At 47.4% G+C, this 19,968-nt stretch overlaps 4 protein-coding genes across 6 annotated transcripts; 2 read left to right on the forward strand and 2 right to left on the reverse strand.

Moving 5' to 3' along the window:
- Positions 1-4,575: 4,575 nt before the first annotated feature.
- Positions 4,576-9,773, reverse strand: LOC6543981 (guanine nucleotide exchange factor subunit Rich). 2 transcript variants are annotated; one of them, XM_015157443.2, is made up of 3 exons: positions 9,588-9,773; positions 7,456-9,531; positions 4,576-7,200 (listed from the first exon to the last, which is right to left on the reverse strand). In XM_015157443.2, exons 2-3 carry the CDS (start codon positions 9,511-9,513, stop codon positions 4,966-4,968), a joined length of 4,293 nt encoding a protein of 1,430 aa, XP_015012929.1. In that variant the 5' UTR covers positions 9,514-9,531; positions 9,588-9,773; the 3' UTR covers positions 4,576-4,965. The 2 variants fall into 2 exon arrangements, with proteins under 2 accessions (XP_015012929.1, XP_001973722.1); XM_001973686.3 differs by having other exon boundaries at positions 7,456-9,773.
- Positions 9,774-9,992: 219 nt separating this feature from the next.
- On the forward strand, positions 9,993-12,664 carry LOC6543982 (ATP-dependent RNA helicase Ddx1). Its single transcript, XM_001973687.3, has 4 exons — positions 9,993-10,147; positions 10,202-10,253; positions 10,305-11,974; positions 12,067-12,664. The coding sequence occupies exons 1-4, from the start codon at positions 10,132-10,134 to the stop codon at positions 12,510-12,512; spliced, it is 2,184 nt and encodes a 727-aa protein (XP_001973723.1). The 5' UTR covers positions 9,993-10,131; the 3' UTR covers positions 12,513-12,664.
- LOC6543983 (GSK3-beta interaction protein) lies at positions 12,471-13,336 on the reverse strand. The gene has a single exon (XM_001973688.3). The coding sequence runs from the start codon at positions 13,188-13,190 to the stop codon at positions 12,726-12,728; it is 465 nt and encodes a 154-aa protein (XP_001973724.1). The 5' UTR covers positions 13,191-13,336; the 3' UTR covers positions 12,471-12,725.
- Positions 13,337-13,747: 411 nt separating this feature from the next.
- LOC6543984 (dnaJ homolog subfamily C member 5 homolog) lies at positions 13,748-19,945 on the forward strand. Of its 2 annotated transcripts, XM_001973689.3 has the most exons (7): positions 13,748-13,987; positions 15,516-15,654; positions 15,713-15,865; positions 15,928-16,059; positions 17,064-17,126; positions 17,690-17,894; positions 18,533-19,945. In XM_001973689.3, exons 1-7 carry the CDS (start codon positions 13,953-13,955, stop codon positions 18,553-18,555), a joined length of 750 nt encoding a protein of 249 aa, XP_001973725.1. In that variant the 5' UTR covers positions 13,748-13,952; the 3' UTR covers positions 18,556-19,945. The 2 variants fall into 2 exon arrangements, with proteins under 2 accessions (XP_001973725.1, XP_015014175.1); XM_015158689.2 differs by lacking the exon at positions 17,064-17,126.
- Positions 19,946-19,968: the final 23 nt, after the last annotated feature.

Here is a 19,968-nt window from a genome sequence, read left to right on the forward strand (position 1 = left end):
ATAAAAACGTTTATGCACCTGGTATTTACTGCTTTCTTCGAGCTCCTAAAAAGTCGTTGTTTATAGTTAATATACTATTTATATATATTATTATACTATTATTAACCATTTTACGGGAGAACGATTACTGCTTTAACTAGTATATGGGTGTCAAAGTTATTCCGCTGGTAAAAAATAGCAAGTTGATAAAAATTATTTATACTTGCTATTTTTTATATATGTATACTCGTATGTACGCTTAACAATTTCTCACAGTGGTCCAGAAAGTTTGTGGTTTTCAAATTTCGCAGGCGATCCGAGGCCCAGGATGAATTCAGAGAAAACAACAAAGAAGCCTCAGCTTCTATACCCTTGATTTACTTTACATTTAAATATACATTTAAAAATATTTACTCTACATTTAAAAAATGTATCTGTTGTGTATACCGAGTAAGGACGCTGTATATAATATAGTATGAATATACATAAATAGTCGTCCGATTTTTATCAAATTGAAACCGAAATTATATATGTACTATCACAAAACTGGTGTATATCTACTGTTTAATGATTAAAAACAACGATACTACAATTTTATTATATACTACTATTGAAATAATTTTAGAAAGTTTTGAGCTTTAAAACTGGGAGACTTACTTGTGTAGAAACGGACAGTCGGACGGATGGACGGACATTCGGGCAGACGGACATACGGACAGATGGTGCAGACTTCTGACTGGAATCAACATACCCTCTGCTAAGGGTATACAAAGGCGGGAGGAGACTGAACAGGACCGGGAGCCGACACCCCCAGTTTGTGCTTCTGCTCAGCATATTTATCTATTCATGCCCAGAAAAAGCAATACGAAGGCCGGCTCCGGGAGCGGAGCAGCCTCCGGGGGTCAAGGAAGGGGATGGCCGGGCCAGGACAAACTTCAATGCAGCTAACGATGTAGGGACAACAACAGGAACAGAACTGCAGATGGAGTTGTATTGGAGATGGAGCTCCGATGCCCGCAATGGACTGCAGAGAAAGTTGATTCCGTGATTTTGGGGGGAAAAGTTAGCCGGGGCTCCGGTCCTGGCACTCCTCCTTCTGGTCCTTCTCGTCCTTCTGCGGCTGCATTTTGAGCTTTTATTATGCTTTTTGGGCGGCTCTCGCCCCGCGTGGGTTCAAAGTTGGAGCTGCGCCGGAGCTGACAGCTGGGGAGCGAAAATCGAGGAGAAGTGCAGACTTTTTAGTGTTTTACACAAAAGCGCCGGCATGGACACGAGCGAAAGGTCGAGGATCGGGGGCAGACTGGGATCGGGTTCCTGGGCGAATGGTTAGACGCTTGGCTGGCTACAAACAAACAGACAGACGGACAGACAGACGGGAGGAATCGAGTCCGGGAAGCGCTTGCAACATGCATTAGATTGGCAGTTGGGGATTTACTTGTAAAATGCAAATGCAATGAATGCACAATTTAGGGATTTTTACACCAAAACCTAGTGGACTCGATGGAACCGTCATTGCAGATGGCGGAGAAAACAGCACTTGCACTGCCATGTTCCTTCCTCAAACTGCTCCGCAGAAGGGAGTCCAAGTGGAGCGCATGAGGATGGGTCATGTATCCTGGGCGTCAGTCTGTTTTAAAGTTCATTTGAAATGCAAGCCGTTGTTTTGTCTGAATGACTCCTAATCTATGCTAATGAAACTGTTTTCGGTTTCGGCTTTTTAAAACGAATTTCACCCCAGCCAACTCGAAAAACTTTCCGCATAACAACAGAAATTACCGGAGGAGTAGCTACAAACAACAGCAGCGCAGGGTGCCAAGATAAATAAACAAAGTGTGTGTAGCTCAAATTGAAAAGCAAGTGAAACGTACTTGAAGATAGCGCGTTTCGTCCCATGCATTCAGATGGCTTTCTGAATAAAACTAGATATTGCATGTTGATTATTATACGTATAATGGGAGCGTTCAATATGCTCTACAGTTATATGCTCTCATCACAACTATACATTTCAACCGCACTTGCAACTTCATTGCTGGTTCAGGATAATGTGGCTGTAAGCGGTAAGTTCAATCAGCCAAGTCAATCAAATTATTGAGTTAAATTTGACTTGGAATACTGTGAAATTCGGATTTGGTGTGGCAAACAAGTATTCAAATTAGTTTCTTTATCGGCGGGGATTCCAAGCATAACTAGCAAATAATTAAAACCTTCTTTTAACACAGCTCTTCCTAATCGGAATTCCCCAATAAATTCCTCCACCAGCCGATCATCGACAATCCTTGTATTCGCTTACCAAAATGCCGAAACACATTTCCACGTAGAAGGACTTAGTGCACACTTTTATTGCAACCGCAACAAGCTTACATGCCATTCATCCCACAAAGCGAACTTGCCACAGTGGCAATAAACTCCGGCTGCTGTTGCAAGTTGCAGTTGCAACGACCAACTGAATTGCACATGCATATGAACATAACGGCACACTTCCCTGCATTTGTGAGTGTGTTTATTGGGGAATTCATCAAAATCGCCAAGGCAACACAATTTCCATCGGATATTTGGCAAAAGTTGTTACTTCTCCGCCCACAATAAACGAGGATGCATTGCTGCCGACACTGCGAGAAAATCAGCTTCATCTTAACACATAAATATAAATACATATGTAAAAATGTATGTTTGCTTTTCTGGGAGTTTTATCCTATATAGAATAATTCATGTTACTTGTTATGCAACGAAGTTGACACAAAAGTAGAGTATGACAATGAAGTAGGAAAAGTGCGTTAGAATCGGTAAGCAAAATCTTTCTCGGTGTTCGTACTAGGTAGTCTTTAAGATGAAATCTTAAACAGAATTTGGGAAAAGATTTTTTAAAATGTTAATGCAATTATCTCGAGCTAATTCTGAAATCTTCGCGATGTTGCCCACTATTCGATTATCGGAAAGTTTCGAATTCTAAGCAATCGAGTGCATCCTTAACCCTTGGCTGGTCAGGCAGCCACTTGTCGCCCCTGCCACGCCCCCGAAGGTCCTGCAGGACGCGCCTCGCATGCGGCGTTGTTGATTACATTGTAGTGGGTGTCGTGGTTGTTGCAGCTGGGGGCCGCGTTGTCTGCGGCATTATTACAACTCTTATTGTCCTCGGTGTCTGCCAGCTGCTGGCCGCAAAATAAGGAATTCGGAAAAGTTTCCCAAAAAACGTCTGCGACTTGACGGTGACGGCGACGGCGACGACTTCCGCTGCAACTTGCCATGTGTCTGGTGTTGATGCTTTTATTTATGTGCCACCACAACCGAACGTAGGCCGGCGAGGCGTCGGTGGAGCGTCAATAGTTGTACTTCAGCCCGCCAGGATGCGGAAGGATGCGCTGAACACGGATTCCTGCTTCCAACTTAAATATTGCGCCCCAGGCGCCTCGACTTTTGAGAGGCAGCTCGCAACTTCTACGACTTCGCCTGCCGCATCGTAGCATTACAGTGATTACGCCCAGTAAGACTTACGGTTTTATTGTAACCTGCCGCGTCCTCCATCCTCGGAATGTTTCCACACTCCTCAAAAATCTAGGTTCTGGCTGGACTGCTGTGTGACAGCTTTCTACTTTTATTCTAACCATAAATGATTATAGTATAATTTGTAGTTAGCCAAGTGAAAGGGAAATAAAATAAAACAAATAAAATAAAAATTTAACAAATTTCAAAATGATCTAATTTGAATATTTAGGGTTAAAATATTATAATGAGAAAGGTTATGATTCTTGGCTAGTCTGGGGAACAAGTGCAATTATTATGTATCAAGAATATTACTAGGAAATGTGTGGAATGATACCTAACTGTGGGTAGTAAGCGTAACTGAGGTAGTAGTAACTGAGGTAAGTAATACAAAGTTTGCAGAAGTGCCAAAAAATATATATTAGCAAAAAACAGCAAATCCATAGACTGATTTCGAATAATTGTAGAGAATCGACAGTTTCAAAGTCCCTGTTCAGCATTGCCAAAAGGCAGACCGTTTTGCTAAGTGTAAGTAGTTAAAGCGGGCATGTGAGCCTCGAGCTCTGTGAATTGTCAATCCGGAAACTTCTGGGAAAACTTCAAAAGCGCAGCCCCACACGGACACATACTCGACTGGGACAGAACCCCGGTGCTGGCACCATCCTAACAACCACCTGCATTACCAAATCAAGCAGGGCACGTAATGAATCAGTCACAGCGATTAACTTTTACAGCTGCAGCGGGCCAACAAATTGCAAGCGACGTTGTCGCAGGGTCAACCTGCCAGGTCACAGTAGTCCCCGAGGGTGAGTGGCATGGCCTTTGATCCTCCGAAAACCGAGAAAACTTCAAAATACGAAACACTTCCAATTTCCGGCATCAGCTGACAGAAAAAGAATCAGCCCGTTGAAAGAAGTAAGGTTGTCCAATCACAAGGCCGCACGAAAGAATTTGGAAATTGAATTTCACTTTGATCACTTCTGACTAAAGCTATATCTTTTCATTTTTATTTCATTCGTAGTGGGTGATAGGTTCTGTAATCAAATCATTTGTTACATCACAGCAAAACTAAGCTAATACAGTGGAGGAGCGCACGAGCTACTGAGGAACACTGGATTGTTTTGTTAAATGGTTTCATTTATTAGTAAAAATATAATTGTATTTGATTTGTATATTTAAGTATATTGTTTGTATAATTTTAATTAACAAATATTGCAGCAAATTTCATCTACTAAATTATGGATTACGTTGCGTATGCTTCATACGGTTTTACGGATTCTGTTGTTCAGCCGACGACGCTTCGTTGTTTGCGTGAGAGTTTCCATCCGGTCTTTTTCTAACCCTGTGTGAGTGTGGCTGGCTTACAACTAACGGAAAATTTTAACAACGAGTTACAGCAACGAAACGCCTAACCCACGGACCTACAAAAAAGTACGTATCTACGTTCATGCGCTGAGTATGTGGAGTACGGATCACGCCTCTCGTAGTCGGCTAACTGCTAGCGCGTTACATGAGGCGACAGCCTTCCCGCTCGCGGCCGTTCTGCGACGGCAGCTGGCGCTGGGTGGGCGTTGATTGGGAGGAGGAACCGCTAGCCACCGCTGCGTTCCCGTTGGACTCTACACTTGCGTGCCGCGTGAGCCGCTGGTGATTCGGGTTAAGATCCGCCACGGTCCATTGGTTTCCGTTTGCCTGCTGCGAACTTGGCACGAATTCGCCCTCTTCGTTCTGCAGTCCCTGCAGTCCTGTGGCAACGTCCACGCTCTGCTCGGTGCCCGGGCTGGCATCTTGGAGCGGCGAGCAGGTGACGTCCCCCAAAGACTGTATGTACTGTTCCAGCAGGTAGACATGCGGCTGCAAGGTGAGAACAAACCCTCGGTACAAAGATCCGCTGTGTTCAAAGGTGCTCTGACTTAATTGCTTGAGCGCAGATTCCGTGCGCTGACAGATGTGAACCGATTCGCTCCGGATAATGCCGTTGACAATCCGCGAGATGGACGCGGCGTCCTGGAGCAAAATCGAAAGCACCAACGCATAGTCCGTGCAGTTCGCCTCGATGAACAGCTGCAACAAGTAACGCAGCTTGATGGACAGTTTCTGAGGCAGCATGTCCACGGCTAGGTCGTCTTCTGATGCCGGAAGCGAGTACAGCCGGCGGTAGCGAAAGTTGTCGAACGACAGTTGCGATCCAGACCGCGTCTTAAGTATTGGTAGGGAGCTGGGCTGCTGCAGTTCTTCCTCTTCTTCCCTAATGCTTGGCTGCAGCTGAGGCGACTGTGTTGCGGCTCCATTGGGCGTGGCCAAGCTGAAATAGCCAGATTCCGACGTCTGCGAGGATCCACCACCTCCTGTCTGTCGAAGACTTCCGCGTAACTGAGCAAAGTCGTCCTTCACCGGAGTCGGAAATGGAGTGGGGAGCTCTAGTTCTTCGTGTAGCACCTGCAGAGCACCAGCGAAATCATCCAGCTTGGCTGCCCGCTCCGATTCCTGTGAAAGCCAGCTGACAAGGTGAAAGTCCAGATAGGCGCACATGTAGCCCAGATCCATTAGTTTGTGGTTCTGAAGTAGTTGTCGAGCATGGCGCTGCAGTATCAGATCGATGCAAAACGTCTCTCGCTGCTTAGTCGACCGCCGACGCACCACCGAGGGTGCTCCTGAGCTGCTGCTTTCGGTCACAGGTGCAACTCCTGGAGTCGCAGATGCCTGCTTATCTTTGGGCAGATTGCTAGTCACGGTGGTGGAGAAACTTCTCTCCCTGGCAATGGGGCCCAGAACCATGTTAAAGGCATCCGCATTTTGATTCACTTGTTGCTGTGTATTCACCTGGGGAGGCGGAGCAATTTTCACATTCACCACCATCGACGACCGCGGCGAGTCGATCTCATTGGGATCTATAGCCTTTAAGAACCGGATCAAATCCTTGGCCAGCTCCCACTTTCGCTGCTGCAGAGCAATGTCCAGCAGCATGGTGGCATATTGTTTGCTAACAACCGAGGGTTCCAGATTCTGAAGAATTATCAAGTAGCTCGCAGCCGTGTCTAGCTGTTCCGACTGCAAACACATCTGGAATAAGTCCTTCGGCTTGCCAGCCATCGAAAATAGGTACGGCCACAGGGCGATCTCCGTTTTGCGGGCACATTGAACAATTGTTTCCAAGTAGACAGGGAACTCCCTTATAAAGTCCAGAATACTGGGCAGCTGTGCATCCGGAATGGGCTGTTTGCTGGTTGCCTCTTCCTCAAGAACCTCGTGTAGGAGCAGTTCCAGGGCATGCGGGAAATATGGCAGCGAGCAACACGACTGTGCCATTTCCCAGGCGGAGTATCCCAGGTTGCGCTTGATCAGCTGGCGAAGCACCTTGTGCAGATAGATCTGCGACTTGCGTTCCATCACGGCGAACGGCAGAGAGAAGTGGGAGCCCTGCTCATTGACGTAAAGCGTGCTTTCGTTCTCAACCCCCAGTACGATCACATTGTCAAAGAGCACGACCAGTGGATAAAGCTTCAGCGGAAAGCTCAGCATGATTCGCTTTGACATAAAACTGTGCAAACGTTGAGCGCCGCCCTGCTCTCCTTCGCGACGCTCCCTTCCCGGCGGCAGAATTGGAAGCCATACACGCATTCCGTGGGCCCCCGAGTATAGCCAAAGGCAGTCCCGCATCGCACAGCGTTCCAGGGAGTGTGACAGCCAGAAGACCTCAACGCAGCTGGCCAGGCACGTGGCCAGCAAGGTGTTTGGGACCTATTTGGTAAAAATCGGCATTAGTTCCTTCATGATATCGCAATAACTTAAAACACCGCGAAGTTGAAGAGATGCGCATGTAAATTCCTTGTAACAGTTGCTTCGATAACTAAAGAGATTTCAAAATAGAAAACATGCTGCAGTTGCTGCATTGAGGTAACCTTAAATCCTAACCCTTCTTGTAGGCAACGTTACACGGATTAGATGTCTAAATGATTTCTATCTCTCCAACTTTTAACAATTCAACAAACATACCTGTTCGCCGGCATCGCGCTGTATCATCAATATGCGGCCACATACATTCACGATGATAGTCTCTGCCTGATCTCCACCCAGCTGTCCCTGGGGTTTTAGCTCATTCTTAAGATTAGTCACGGTCAGACTAACAATGCAGGCAGGGTGGATGCAAATGCTCTTCACGTCCAATTCATAGGCGCACTCAATATCCAGAGCGTAGGCGGAGTTCTTCGACATATTAAACAGGCTGACTATTCCATCGGCAGTGAGTACAATCAACTGGTGTCGGAATGAGTTCAGGCTAATGACTGGGGCTCGCACCTGCAGCTTGTGTCCGTATTGATTGTCTAGCTTGCAATCTGCCGGATAGCAACGCAACTCATCCGTGCGGTCCAGAAGCGAGTAGCAGCCCATGACTACAAAACCGTGCCACCAGAGCAGGCCGCCGGAAACAACGAAGTCCTTCTCCTGCGACTCATTGCCAAAAAGCTTCCATCGCCGAGTCACTAGGGAATAGTGCGCCAGTCCAGTGCGACCAGCCACCGCCAAGTGGAGTCCGTCGGGATCGATAGCAGCATATCGGATTGGCCAGTTGGTGGCCGCGTAGTTGAGCGGCAGCTGCAATACTGTCCAATACTTACTCTCCGTAAGAATGCTGCCTGTGTGGGGGCTTTGTTTTAACTCCAGGCAGTCGCCATCGCCGGAAATGCCTTCATCAGAGCCCACGCCGCTCGATGGAAACGTTCCATGGCTTCCGGCATAAGTCAGCTCCAGATTGTTGCCCTGGTTGAGATACAGGCAGTCGTCACCCTGCAGCAGGATGTGCGGACTCGTCGTCATGCAGGGATTCATACTCAGAGCGCTCTTCACAAACTGCAGCTGAAGGACATTGCTTTTGTCTTTTTCCGGATGCTGTTTTAGCATGAAAAGCTGATAGCCCTCGGTTGACCATTCGAGTCGACGGAGCTTGAGTGGATTTTCGCGAACTAAATCTACGTTAAGGCCGAAATCCCAGCTCAGAGTAGACATTAGCAATGCTCCGAATGTGCTCCATAGAGACAGGCCGCCATTTTTCCAACTCACGGCGAGGACGCAGCCGTCAGGGCTCCACTTCAGCTCGTTTACCGAACCTAGGCTGCCTGGGAGTACATTTTCTGTGAGCATAAGGCGATGCGAAAACTCTAATCCCCCGCTGGCGTCATCAATTGCGTACACATTCACAGCCGAGCTCTCTTGACCATAGGCCAACAGTCGGAATTTGTGATTGACACTGCAGACACTCGCATCCTCCACATCCGGCACCCAGAAGCCGTGCATGTGATCGGTCTCAAATCTCAGATGGTTGGCAATCAGGAAGGCGGCACGTCGGTCGCTGAAGACGGCTGCACAGCCACCGATGAACGGCGAATATTCCAGCGAGGCTACGTACGAGTCCCTGCTCAGGGGCGGCACATTCCGGGCGGACGACTGCTGTGGCTGCTGCTGCACGTAGAAGGGAATGTCGCGCAGCTTAATTGCAGATAGAGCTGGCAGTTCTAGGTCGTTCTCTGCGTGTTCTAGTTCCGTCCATTGCAGACGCAGCAGCTCGCAAGACTGGGTGGCCAAGAGCAATTCGCTGAGGCTAATGCAGCACACAGTGGTGATGACGGAGCCCAAGGTGACGCTGCACAGTTCGCGTAAGCTCAGCCGGGGTATGTTCTCCTTGATGAACAGCTCTGCGGATTCGCGTTTGAGGCTCGCGGCAGGCGGATCTACCTGCTGGAGTATTCCACTGCCGTTGGCATCGAAGTCCAGTTGGTACAACAGCAGGGCACCGGACGCGGTAAGTAGGGCAAGCTGCCGAGAGTCCGGCTTCCATACGATCAGCTGGTTGGCCCCGTACTGGCGAAGGGAGTCCTCCGTCCGCCGGAAGAAGGCGATGGGAATGAGCGGATTCGCGTACCAGATGCCCAGGAAGCCGTCGCCCACAGCGGCTACGAGTATTTTGACTGCGTCGCAGCAGATGTGCCGGATGCTGGCGCTTTCGCCGGGCAGCGCCAGGCCCACCCGCTTGGGCCAGCCCACTGGATAGTACATCCTCCGAGTGAAAAGTTACTGCGCAAACGGAAAAGTGCATTAGCAAGAGCAGGAGTGCGGAAAAAGGATTCAACCTGCGGACGGGTGCGGGTGCATTTAGCTTTTGTGGGTTACGCCCAGTTTTACATGATCTCCCTCGCCTAATTATCACTTTTATAAAACATTCCACAGCACAACAAAAATCTGCGCGATTTTACGCGTATACAAAAGAGAGTGTTGGCCAGCGTCCAGAAATCACAGCTGTTTGCCAATCGCCGTTTTGCACCACTGATTTTGTGCAAGCAGCAGTGATGTCGCGCTAGCTTTATTCGGCTGTCAGCTGTTTTATAAAAGCTAGCCGAGACTTAATTCGTTTTTTATAAATTTGGGGTTTATCTAAGAAGTATTATAAACATACATAAGGTATATGTATGACTATGTATAAACTCTTTATTAAACATTAATTTATCAGATAATTCAATTTATTTAAAAAACTACAGCTCTAAAAGTTCCGACTACCGAGCTCTCGAGCTGGTTCACTCCGAACCACTTTCAACTAATTTCAACGCATCTCGAACTAAATAAATCAACCGGCTTTCGAAGGGCAGATCAAAAGGAGATTTTTGAAGTATTCTCAAAATGACTGCATTTGAAGGTAAGTGAAAATCAATATTTAAGATGTTAATGGCTTATTTGTATTGCCTCACAGAGTTTGGTGTGCTGCCGGAGCTGGGAAAGGCCACTGACGAATTGGACTGGACGTAAGAAAAATACCCTCTTGTTCGCCAAATCAAATACACATTTATTTGCAGTCTGCCCACCGACGTCCAGGCTGAGGCCATTCCGCTGATCTTGGGAGGTGGCGATGTTCTGATGGCCGCCGAAACTGGTTCCGGAAAAACTGGTGCCTTCTGCCTGCCCATTCTGCAAATCGTGTGGGAGACCTTGCGGGATCTGGAAGAGGGAAAGGCTGGAAAGGGCGGTGCCATTGGAGGAGCTGTGGCGCCGTGGACCATGTCCTTCTTCGACCGAGGAAACGCGCTTGCCGTTACTCCTGATGGCCTGCGTTGCCAGTCGCGGGAGTTCAAGGAGTGGCACGGATGTCGGGCCACATCTGGCGTTCGCGGAAAGGGGAAGTTCTACTTTGAGGCCACAGTAACGGACGAGGGACTGTGTCGTGTGGGTTGGTCTACGCAGCAGGCAAATCTCGATCTGGGCACCTGCCGCATGGGCTTTGGATTCGGCGGCACCGGAAAAAAGTCCAACAACCGCCAATTTGACGACTACGGTGAGGCATTTGGCAAAGCAGATGTCATCGGCTGCCTGCTCGATTTGCAACGGCAGGAGGTGAGCTTCTCCAAGAATGGGCAGAACCTGGGCGTTGCCTTCCGCCTGCCGGATAACCTTGCCAAGGAGACCTTCTACCCGGCGGTGGTGCTTAAGAACGCAGAAATGCAGTTCAACTTTGGAAAGACTGACTTTAAGTATGCTCCGGGTAACGGGTTCGTGGGCGTTTGCCAGGCTGGTCCCGAGCATTGCAAGGCCAATCCGCTGGCCAGTCCCGCAGCTGGAGCAGCGTCCGCCAAGCCGGCGCCCAACGCCCCGCAGGCCATCATCATCGAGCCCAGCAGAGAATTGGCCGAGCAAACCTACAACCAGATCGAGAAGTTCAAATACCACCTGAGCAACACAGAGGTTCGCTCCCTGCTGCTTATCGGTGGAGTGAGGTTGGAGGAGCAAAAGGCGCAGCTAATGCAGGGCACTCACATAGTGGTGGGCACGCCCGGGCGGCTGGAGGAGATGATCAACAGTGGCCTGGTCCTGCTCACCCACTGCCGCTTTTTCGTTCTGGATGAGGCAGACGCACTTCTCAAGCAGGGTTACACCGACTTGATTGACCGTCTGCACAAACAAATACCCAAGATCACCACGGATGGTCGCCGTCTGCAGATGATTGTTTGCTCAGCCACGCTGCACGCATTTGAGGTAAAGAAGATGGCTGAGCGCCTGATGCACTTCCCCACCTGGGTGGACCTGAAGGGGGAGGATGCTGTGCCTGAGACGGTTCACCACGTCGTCTGTCTGGTCGATCCGCAGGTGGACACCAGCTGGCACTCGCTGCGCCAACACATTGGCACCGACGGTGTCCACGACCGAGACAACGTTCATCCAGGCAATCATTCCGAGGAGACGCTGTCGCAGGGAGTCAAGCTGCTTAAGGCCGAATACTGTGTGCACGCTATAGAGAAACACAATATGGATCGGGCCATCATCTTCTGCCGTACCAAGCAAGACTGCGACAACTTGGAGAGATATCTCCGCCAGCGAGGCGGAGAACGCTACTCGTGCGTCTGCCTTCATGGTGACCGAAAACCACAGGAGCGTAAACAAAACCTGGAAATGTTTAAGCGGCAACAGGTCAAGTTCCTGATTTGCACGGACGTAGCGGCTCGCGGTCTAGACATTACTGGGCTGCCGTTCAGTGAGTTCTCTTATTTTGAAACACAATATGTTCATCACAAACATCTTTGAACCAATTTCTTATTTATCCTCAATTTACTTTCTTATCCTCAGTGATTAATGTGACGCTGCCCGATGACAAGACCAATTACGTGCATCGCATTGGTCGTGTGGGAAGAGCGGAGCGCATGGGGTTGGCCATCAGTTTGGTGGCCACAGTGCCGGAGAAGGTTTGGTACCACGGAGAGTGGTGCAAGTCGCGCGGCCGCAATTGCAACAACACAAACCTAACCGACGTCCGAGGTTGCTGCATCTGGTACAACGAACCAAACCTACTGGCTGAAGTTGAGGACCACTTAAACATCACCATCCAGCAGGTGGACAAGGCCATGGAGGTGCCAGTCAATGACTTCGACGGCAAGGTTGTGTACGGTCAAAAGAATTTCAACACTGGCAGCAGCTACGAGGACCACGTCGAGCAGCTGGTGCCAACTGTACGCAAGCTGACGGACCTGGAGTTGCAATCACAATCTTTATTCCTAAAACGTCTTAAGGTCTAAAGCGGATCTGGAGCGACATTTGTTTGCTAGGCAAGGACTGCATGACCAACTCACGCGGAAATACTTTTGCGGCACTGACACACACAAATTTGTATATGTAGGAAATCGGAGATCGAGCTCCGCCAATAAGAATAAACATTCAATTAAACTAACATTAAAATCTTCTGTCTAAAGAGTAAACAGCCTCGGTTGGAAGCCGGAGTCTAGTCACCATCACTCCTCTTCTTCCTCGTCCTCCTCGTTCAGCTCGGTTCGCATCTGTTGCAGCGCCCTGAGCTGCTGGCACAGCTGGTTGCCGAACGACTCGACGTAGCGGGGGCTGATCTTGTCGAGCAGCGCGTACGGCGTTTCGAATATCTCCTCCTCCTCCTCCTCCTCGTTGTCGTGGCCCTGCCCCTGTCCGTTGCGAAGCAGTGCGGAGATCCGGCTTTCCTCGTCTATGGTGTCGTACTGGGAGGAGACTATCTTGAAGCCACGACTGGTCACCTGAACGCAGCATGTGGCGCTCTCGATGGTCCGGATGTTTAGGTAAATTTGCGTGGCGTCGCTCGCTAGTTTTGAGGAGATGCAGATTTCAGCGACGTGCGCCTTCACATCGTTGATGATGGCGTTGGCTTCGTCCTCGCAGTTGAAGGCCTGCTCCTCCCCAGGCTCCGCGGTGGCTTTCGGTTCGCCCATCCTAGAAGAATCGCTTCGGAGCCCTTCGGCCCTTTTAATTGAATCCCAGTCGATTTGGTTCCCGTTTACAGGCGCAACATGTTTTTTTACTCTACTCCATGTGTCACAGCAGCTGTCTGGCGTCTGCCACGCGTTAGTAAATTTCACCCGGTGGAGCGGAGCAGGGCGTTCGGGCCTTCGTATACCCTGGGAAATCGCCAAACTATTACATTTTATGGTCCGTTTTACATGCAATGTGGGCCAGTTTTTAGTTTAAAAAGGCCTTGTTAGTGAGCATAATTTAAGTTTGTTCTGTACAATATTGAAATGCAGCCATGAAGTCAAATTTCGCAAGATATAAATACCGGTAAAAAACGGTTGCTGTCATCTGAATGTAAAAATTACTCCTAAAACAGTTTCAAACGCAGTGTTGCATACTTTTGGGGATGCTCTCCGAGTAACGATATTTCTTACAGTGACTGTCGCAATATTGATAGATAGATGGCGTGTTGGAGCCAGAAAACCAGGTATACACGTCACAATTTTGATAGAAATCATCGATGTCGGCATCGATGTATCGATTTACCATAAGAGAAAAAATCGGCTCAGTTCCAGCTCTAATTTCGTTGCGAAAAAAATAAGAATCGAGGCATCGGCACGGACGTCTGAAACTGCAATTCGAAGAATATACGGACAAATTGTGGTTCTTGGCAGGCGTGTGACAGCGATCGCTAGTGCAAATTACCCGTTCGCAGGCAAAGTGACACAGGCAGAGGCATCAGGATGAGCGCACCTGGCATGGACAAGAGAAAACTCTCGTAAGTATTTCGCAGTGCTCCTTTAGTTTTCCCACACGCCGCACACACACACACCCGTCGACAGAGTACACACACTCAGCCCGTGCGCGGGTGTGAGTAGCAGCTGCGCGCAGGCAGCGCCGTCGGCGCGAAATTGATTTTTCGCGGCAGAAGTTTTCTCGAGCTAGCAGGCATTTTCCCTTACAGCGTCGGGATAAACAAGGAACAGGGTCAGGGGAAGCATTAGGCTGGGGCAGAGCGAAGGGGAGGGCAGCTGCGGCTGGAGTACGTTTTCGGACAAGCGATTTCGTCCTGGGCAAGGCCAAGGACAAAGTTGGCAATCTGACGGAAGTGGATTTCTATCTGATTTTAATAATCGTTAGTCATTGTTTTAATTTGTGTTGTAATATGCAGAAGAATGTAACAGGTTGAAAAAGCGTTACGCACATCATCGATCAAAATTCGAGTCGATATCATTAAAATATGTGCTATGTAATACATATGGACATTCCATTATTAGAATTACACATTATGATTATCTTTGACATTCCCCTTGCCTTCTTTTTATTTGGCCACGCCTCTATTGCCCGCAAATCGGAAATGTTTCCAACAGAGAAAAAACTTCAAATCCTTTAATTTGTAAATATTGTTTTATTCAGATTGTTTCATGTTTAGCTCTCCGTGCAACACATACCTTTTAGCCATAGGTGCGCGATAACAACCGACCTGCGGATCCAATAACTCGACAACCGACTAACTAGCCAACCTGGCCGTTATCGGACATGGGGTTTTACTGCCGCGTTAGCCCGCTATCGAATTCTGCCTTTTATGAGTAATGCCAGAACTAACCGCTTTAGTTTGGCCCAGGCAATTTCGAGTTGGCTTAGATCGTCGTGACGCCTGCCAACGTCCTTGGCCCCGTGCAGCCACCCACCGCCCAATGACCATGGGGCTCGCATCCGCTTGAGCCCGTAATCACCCTCATCATCGTGGTCCTCAACAACTTTGTCGAGCGCTCGCCGTCTTATCTGCTCGCAGATTCTCAGAGCGGGTTTAAGCATACACAGCCTTTCCTCCCCTGAACTTGCCAAGCTTATAAATAGCACCCACCTGCCCAAGAAAATCCATACAGTTTGCATGGGAGAGGTGCAATTTATGTTGCACGCGACCCTGCTGCAGAGCCACCAATGCCAGTTGCTTTCGAACTGGACGCCAGCGATGCCAACGCCTAGTCCGCGGGGTCAGGCAAGCCCTGAGGGCCAAGGGCTCCCCTGGAAGAGCTCCCATCGCGTGCCAGGTCTAACTGTTGCTGCGGTGACTCATAGTCCACCGGTACTTGCGCTGGCTGAGCTTTATCGCCCTCTGTCAGAATGTGACATTCGCTGCTGAAGGAATGTCGGAGGCACAGTGCAACTCCGTTAACCAACTCCACGAAGTGTTTTCCGAGGTCTTACCTGAGTGTGATCATCAACCGTTAATACCAAATGCTGAGAAGTGGATAATCCTATGCAATGCAGAGACCATATTCAGTTTTTTTTCCTTTATTTAGGACATCTGGCGACTCGCTTTACGAGATCCTTGGACTTCCGAAGACAGCCACCGGAGATGATATTAAAAAGACTTACCGAAAACTCGCACTCAAATACCATCCCGACAAGAACCCGGACAACGTCGATGCGGCTGATAAGGTAAAGTTTTGCCGAAAAATGGGTCCATGCGTCACTACTAAACGTCATATATCTGCAGTTCAAGGAAGTAAACCGGGCCCACTCGATACTGAGCGACCAGACGAAGCGCAACATATACGACAACTACGGCTCTTTGGGCTTGTACATAGCCGAGCAGTTTGGCGAAGAGAATGTCAACGCATACTTCGTGGTCACGTCCCCGGCTGTAAAGGTCAGGAATCGGGGTACTTCGCATAGCTAGGAACATTAAGTAATCTCTGATTTTCCTTGCAGGCGGTGGTTATCTGCTGTGCTGTGATTACTGGATGCTGTTGTTGCTGCTGCTGCTGCTGCTGTTGCAACTTCTGCTGCGGCAAGTTCAAGCCGCCGGTCAACGAGTCGCACGACCAGTATTCACATTTGAATGTGAGTGAAGTTTAAATCGGCTCTGCCAAGTCCAAGTATAAAACCCGCCCCAACCCAGCCCGCCAATAACTAAAATCATTTTGATTTAGTTAAGAAAAGAGAAAACAAGAAAATCAATCCGGCGCAAAGCTAAAAAATAACTTTAATGCATGCTTGCCATCTTCCCACACACTGTACTATTACCAACCTCACTCCAAACCAACTTTGATGATTTTTGTGGGGAAATCGTATCATTGTTCCTTTTGAGAAGCTAATGTTTAGTCAAAAACGTGCCCCTACATCTGACATCAACGCTTGCTTAACAGCTACCCGATCAATAAACGCCTAACCACTTTTTAGTATAATTTTCCTGGTTTATCGGCTTTTTGGCACACCATCTCCCTCGATTGATTTTTCCTTACACCCGTACAAACACTACTCTGTTTGCAATGCTTTGTAATTAGTTTTTTTTGGGGTAAGTATGAAGTTTGGTTTTGGTTTTTTGTTATCAATTCTCCAGACACTGCAGTAATCAGAATACTGATATTGAAACCAGAGGTAAACACGACTAACCCCAAAACTTTTCCGATCCATTCGAATTATATTTGTATTATCTGTTGTTAGTTTTTGTTTTGTAATTGTGTACTTCACGAAAATCATCAAATGCTTCCAACTTTTCTCTCCACGAAAAAAATAATAAATAACGTCACACTTACATGCTCGAACTTCTCGAGACAGATTCTGCGAAACGGCATTTCCAGACAAATGTTCAACGATTTTTGTTTTACCCACGATTGCTTTTCTTGTTTTTTTAAGTGTCCCATTGCGCATACACATTTAGTTTGCACTCACATTAGAAGTCTTCTTCCTTTGTTAGTTTGCAAGCTAAGGAAGAGAAGCTATAGACTTACGTTCTATTTTTGTTTAACTTTTTTTTTCTCAAAACTCTTTGCGATCGACTCATCATATCCACCACCTACTACCACCCACAACCACCACACATTCGCTCTCGACCTCGCCGTCAGCGCCCCGATGGCAATCGAGAGGGCAACGATATGCCACCGCATCTGGGACAGCCGCCACGCCTCGTAAGTATGCGAATCGAAAATAATACCAGCACGAGTACCGTATGAAATAGGTGCAAGATCACCTGCGGCCTGCCTACCGCCGCCACCTGGCACAGGGCACCCACCCACCAACTAACTAACACAAGCCAGTAACCAAATCCGAACTCTATTTAAACGGTGACCAATCGAAATTTATATGTTCCACGGGAACACGTCTTACTAACATTCAGTCGCAAAATTAACTTGGTCAAGAGAACACAGGAAGAGATGACAGAAAAAAACGGCGTTTTTTGAAAGTACTGCTCTAAATGCTTGGTAAATGTTTTATGATTTTCTTTCACTGCTGTCGTCTGGCTGATTTTGATTTTGTAGTATTTGGCTTGAAGTGTCCTATCCATAAGCACAACTGTAATGTAGTGGTCGTAGCTCAGCTGTAGAATAGTGGACATGGCTTGTAGGCAGCTAACACACCGAAAGTTTTTGGCTAAACATTGCTTAGGGGACCATCCCTCCAAGCTTTCAAAACTCGCTGCAGAAACCTAAGTACCGCCAGAAATCCTAATCCCACTTTTTGTGTTCTGCAGGAGGACGTTGATCTCGACGACGTAAACTTGGGCGCGGGCGGAGCCCCCGTGACCTCACAGCCGCGCGAACAGGCCGGAGGACAGCCTGTTTTCGCCATGCCCCCGCCTAGCGGAGCCGTGGGAGTAAACCCCTTTACAGGCGCTCCTGTAGCAGCAAATGAGAATACATCGCTAAACACCACGGAGCAGACCACTTACACGCCAGGTATATAAACAGTAGGTCCAGAAGTGAGCCTCAAGAGCAGCCTCCGCCAGGCTGGCAATCCGACAAAGCGTCTTTGACCATCGAACTTGTTATTGTGCATATATTGAACCAAAATTGTAATCTTCAGTCGCTGGATTAATGGCGCAGGCACTCAGTCACCAATCGACACAGCCCGTCCAGCGATCAGATCAACACCTTCTTAGCAGTAAGCTCGTGTATCAGGCAATGTATTCCTTAGACACTTTCTGTACATGTAAGGTCTCACACATACGTCTCCGCAAACATGGGATCCATTAACTTAGATCTGCATGCTGAATCGCTTTACCACACACTGCCCGAGCTGCGAGATGACCAATGCCTAGATTGATTGACTCAGCCCTTTGTTCCTTAGGTCTGCGGCAGTCGTACTCAACTCCCCCATTTTAAGGAACTCCTTTCAAGATCGTTTCGCAAGCTTTCGCAATTGAAATTAAATTTTTACTTTCCTTTTGGATGATTTTGGATTGCCGTAACATACGAAATCAGTGTAGCTTAAGTTTGACGGATTTTGATTTTATTTTTTGTTATGCAACGCGTAAATTTTGATTTCTTTTCACTTATCACTGTCTATCTCTCTCTCCCTCTCTCTTCACCTCTAGATATGGTTAATCAGAAATATTAGTCAAGTGCTGCGAGCGAGTCAAAGCCCAGGTGCATGCATACACCACACATTCAGATACAGACACAGAAAATACAAGCCCCTAAATGTTAACAGAAGAGAAATCCAGATTTATTTCATAATTACTAGTGTTGTTTTTAAGAAGCGCGATATGTTGAAGCGAGTCAACATAGAAACCAATGTATTTATTTTAAGCCGTAGCACTTAGCTCTAATTTTAAACAATCGAACTTCGTGGCAGCTTCCCGGGCAGTCAGGTTGCTCTTGGTCCACTTCGGGCCATCGATTCATCAATTCCATTGTTCAAGCCATGCACCTAGCCCGGCAGCTATACACAACCTGAATCGATAGCCCAGCCCCGCAGCCACCATCTCCACCTGTCTAGCCATGCTAAAAACACCAAAAAACCCAGCGGTGTTGATGAAATTGTATATCGGAAGTTAGTTTAGACATTTGCTTGGCGATCGGATCCCCTCCGGCATGGGATTCAGCCGCTGTGGACATTGAATCGACTTCTCGCGAAGAGAGGCACTGTAATTATATATATGTATATGATATGTGTATCTAGTTTGCATTTGTGTCGTCGCCTAGTCTAGCTAAATTGTTCGCGGGATCGCCTCTTCACCGATTGTTTCTGTTAATTTGCACTAAATTGTTAAAGACAGTAAATAACTACTTATGTAAAAAGGATGATTTGTCGAGCGACGCGCCCAGCAGATTGCTCCGATCCGATTCTAATGCAAATGTAAATACGAGTTAAACAATTAAGCATCACACAGTCGAACAGAGAAGGACGAACAAGAGGACACTGCAAAGGGCGAAATAATAAACGGAAGGATAAATTATATAACAGATATTAATAATCCCCTATATATATATATGCATATATATATATACAATTATACAATTATATACGAGTAATCAAAAGTTGAATTGTAACCCCAAACGTATTGCACACATGTATGTATTCCTAATTGTTTCGAAATTGAATTGAATCTATTTGATTTTTGTTTAATTGTTAACCCGCTTTTAAATGTAAATTAATGCGAATAGTCCAGCAGTAATTAACTTTTATATAGTAGTATCCCATTCTAAATCATTGACATCAATTATGGCGGATCAGCTCAGGGCCAGGATAAAAGAGTTTGGGGTCCGGGTCCGGGTCCAAGTTTCGCTGGCTCATCTATAGTATCATCTATATAGAACACGCCTACATATATGAAATTCAATTATTGATAATTACATTTTACGGTCTTGCGTGTATATTTATTGTTCGTACAAGTCAAAGCAAAAATACTTAGTAAACTAAATTTAAACCTAACAATTGTTTCCAAATTTCAATTGTAATCCGGTTTAACACAAAGAAGCCGAAATAAATTTACTATACAAACTCACCGCCTTGTTTTACGCGGCCGCA

This window comes from Drosophila erecta, unplaced genomic scaffold (genome assembly GCF_003286155.1).
Source record: "Drosophila erecta strain 14021-0224.00,06,07 unplaced genomic scaffold, DereRS2 tig00000021-arrow-pilon, whole genome shotgun sequence".
NCBI lineage: Eukaryota > Metazoa > Arthropoda > Insecta > Diptera > Drosophilidae > Drosophila > Drosophila erecta.

Coding starts and splice junctions, on each gene's coding strand:
- LOC6543981 (XM_015157443.2), bottom strand. CDS start 9,513: ATGTACTATCCAGTGGGCTGGCCCAAGCGGGTGGGCCTGGCGCTGCCC. Junction 7,201..7,455: donor AGCGCGATGCCGGCGAACAG/GTATGTTTGTTG, acceptor TTTACCAAATAG/GTCCCAAACACCTTGCTGGC.
- LOC6543982 (XM_001973687.3), top strand. Junction 10,254..10,304: donor ACTGACGAATTGGACTGGAC/GTAAGAAAAATA, acceptor ATTTATTTGCAG/TCTGCCCACCGACGTCCAGG. Junction 11,975..12,066: donor CATTACTGGGCTGCCGTTCA/GTGAGTTCTCTT, acceptor TCTTATCCTCAG/TGATTAATGTGACGCTGCCC.
- LOC6543983 (XM_001973688.3), bottom strand. CDS start 13,190: ATGGGCGAACCGAAAGCCACCGCGGAGCCTGGGGAGGAGCAGGCCTTC.
- LOC6543984 (XM_001973689.3), top strand. CDS start 13,953: ATGAGCGCACCTGGCATGGACAAGAGAAAACTCTC. Junction 13,988..15,515: donor ATGGACAAGAGAAAACTCTC/GTAAGTATTTCG, acceptor TCCTTTATTTAG/GACATCTGGCGACTCGCTTT. Junction 15,655..15,712: donor ACGTCGATGCGGCTGATAAG/GTAAAGTTTTGC, acceptor ATATATCTGCAG/TTCAAGGAAGTAAACCGGGC.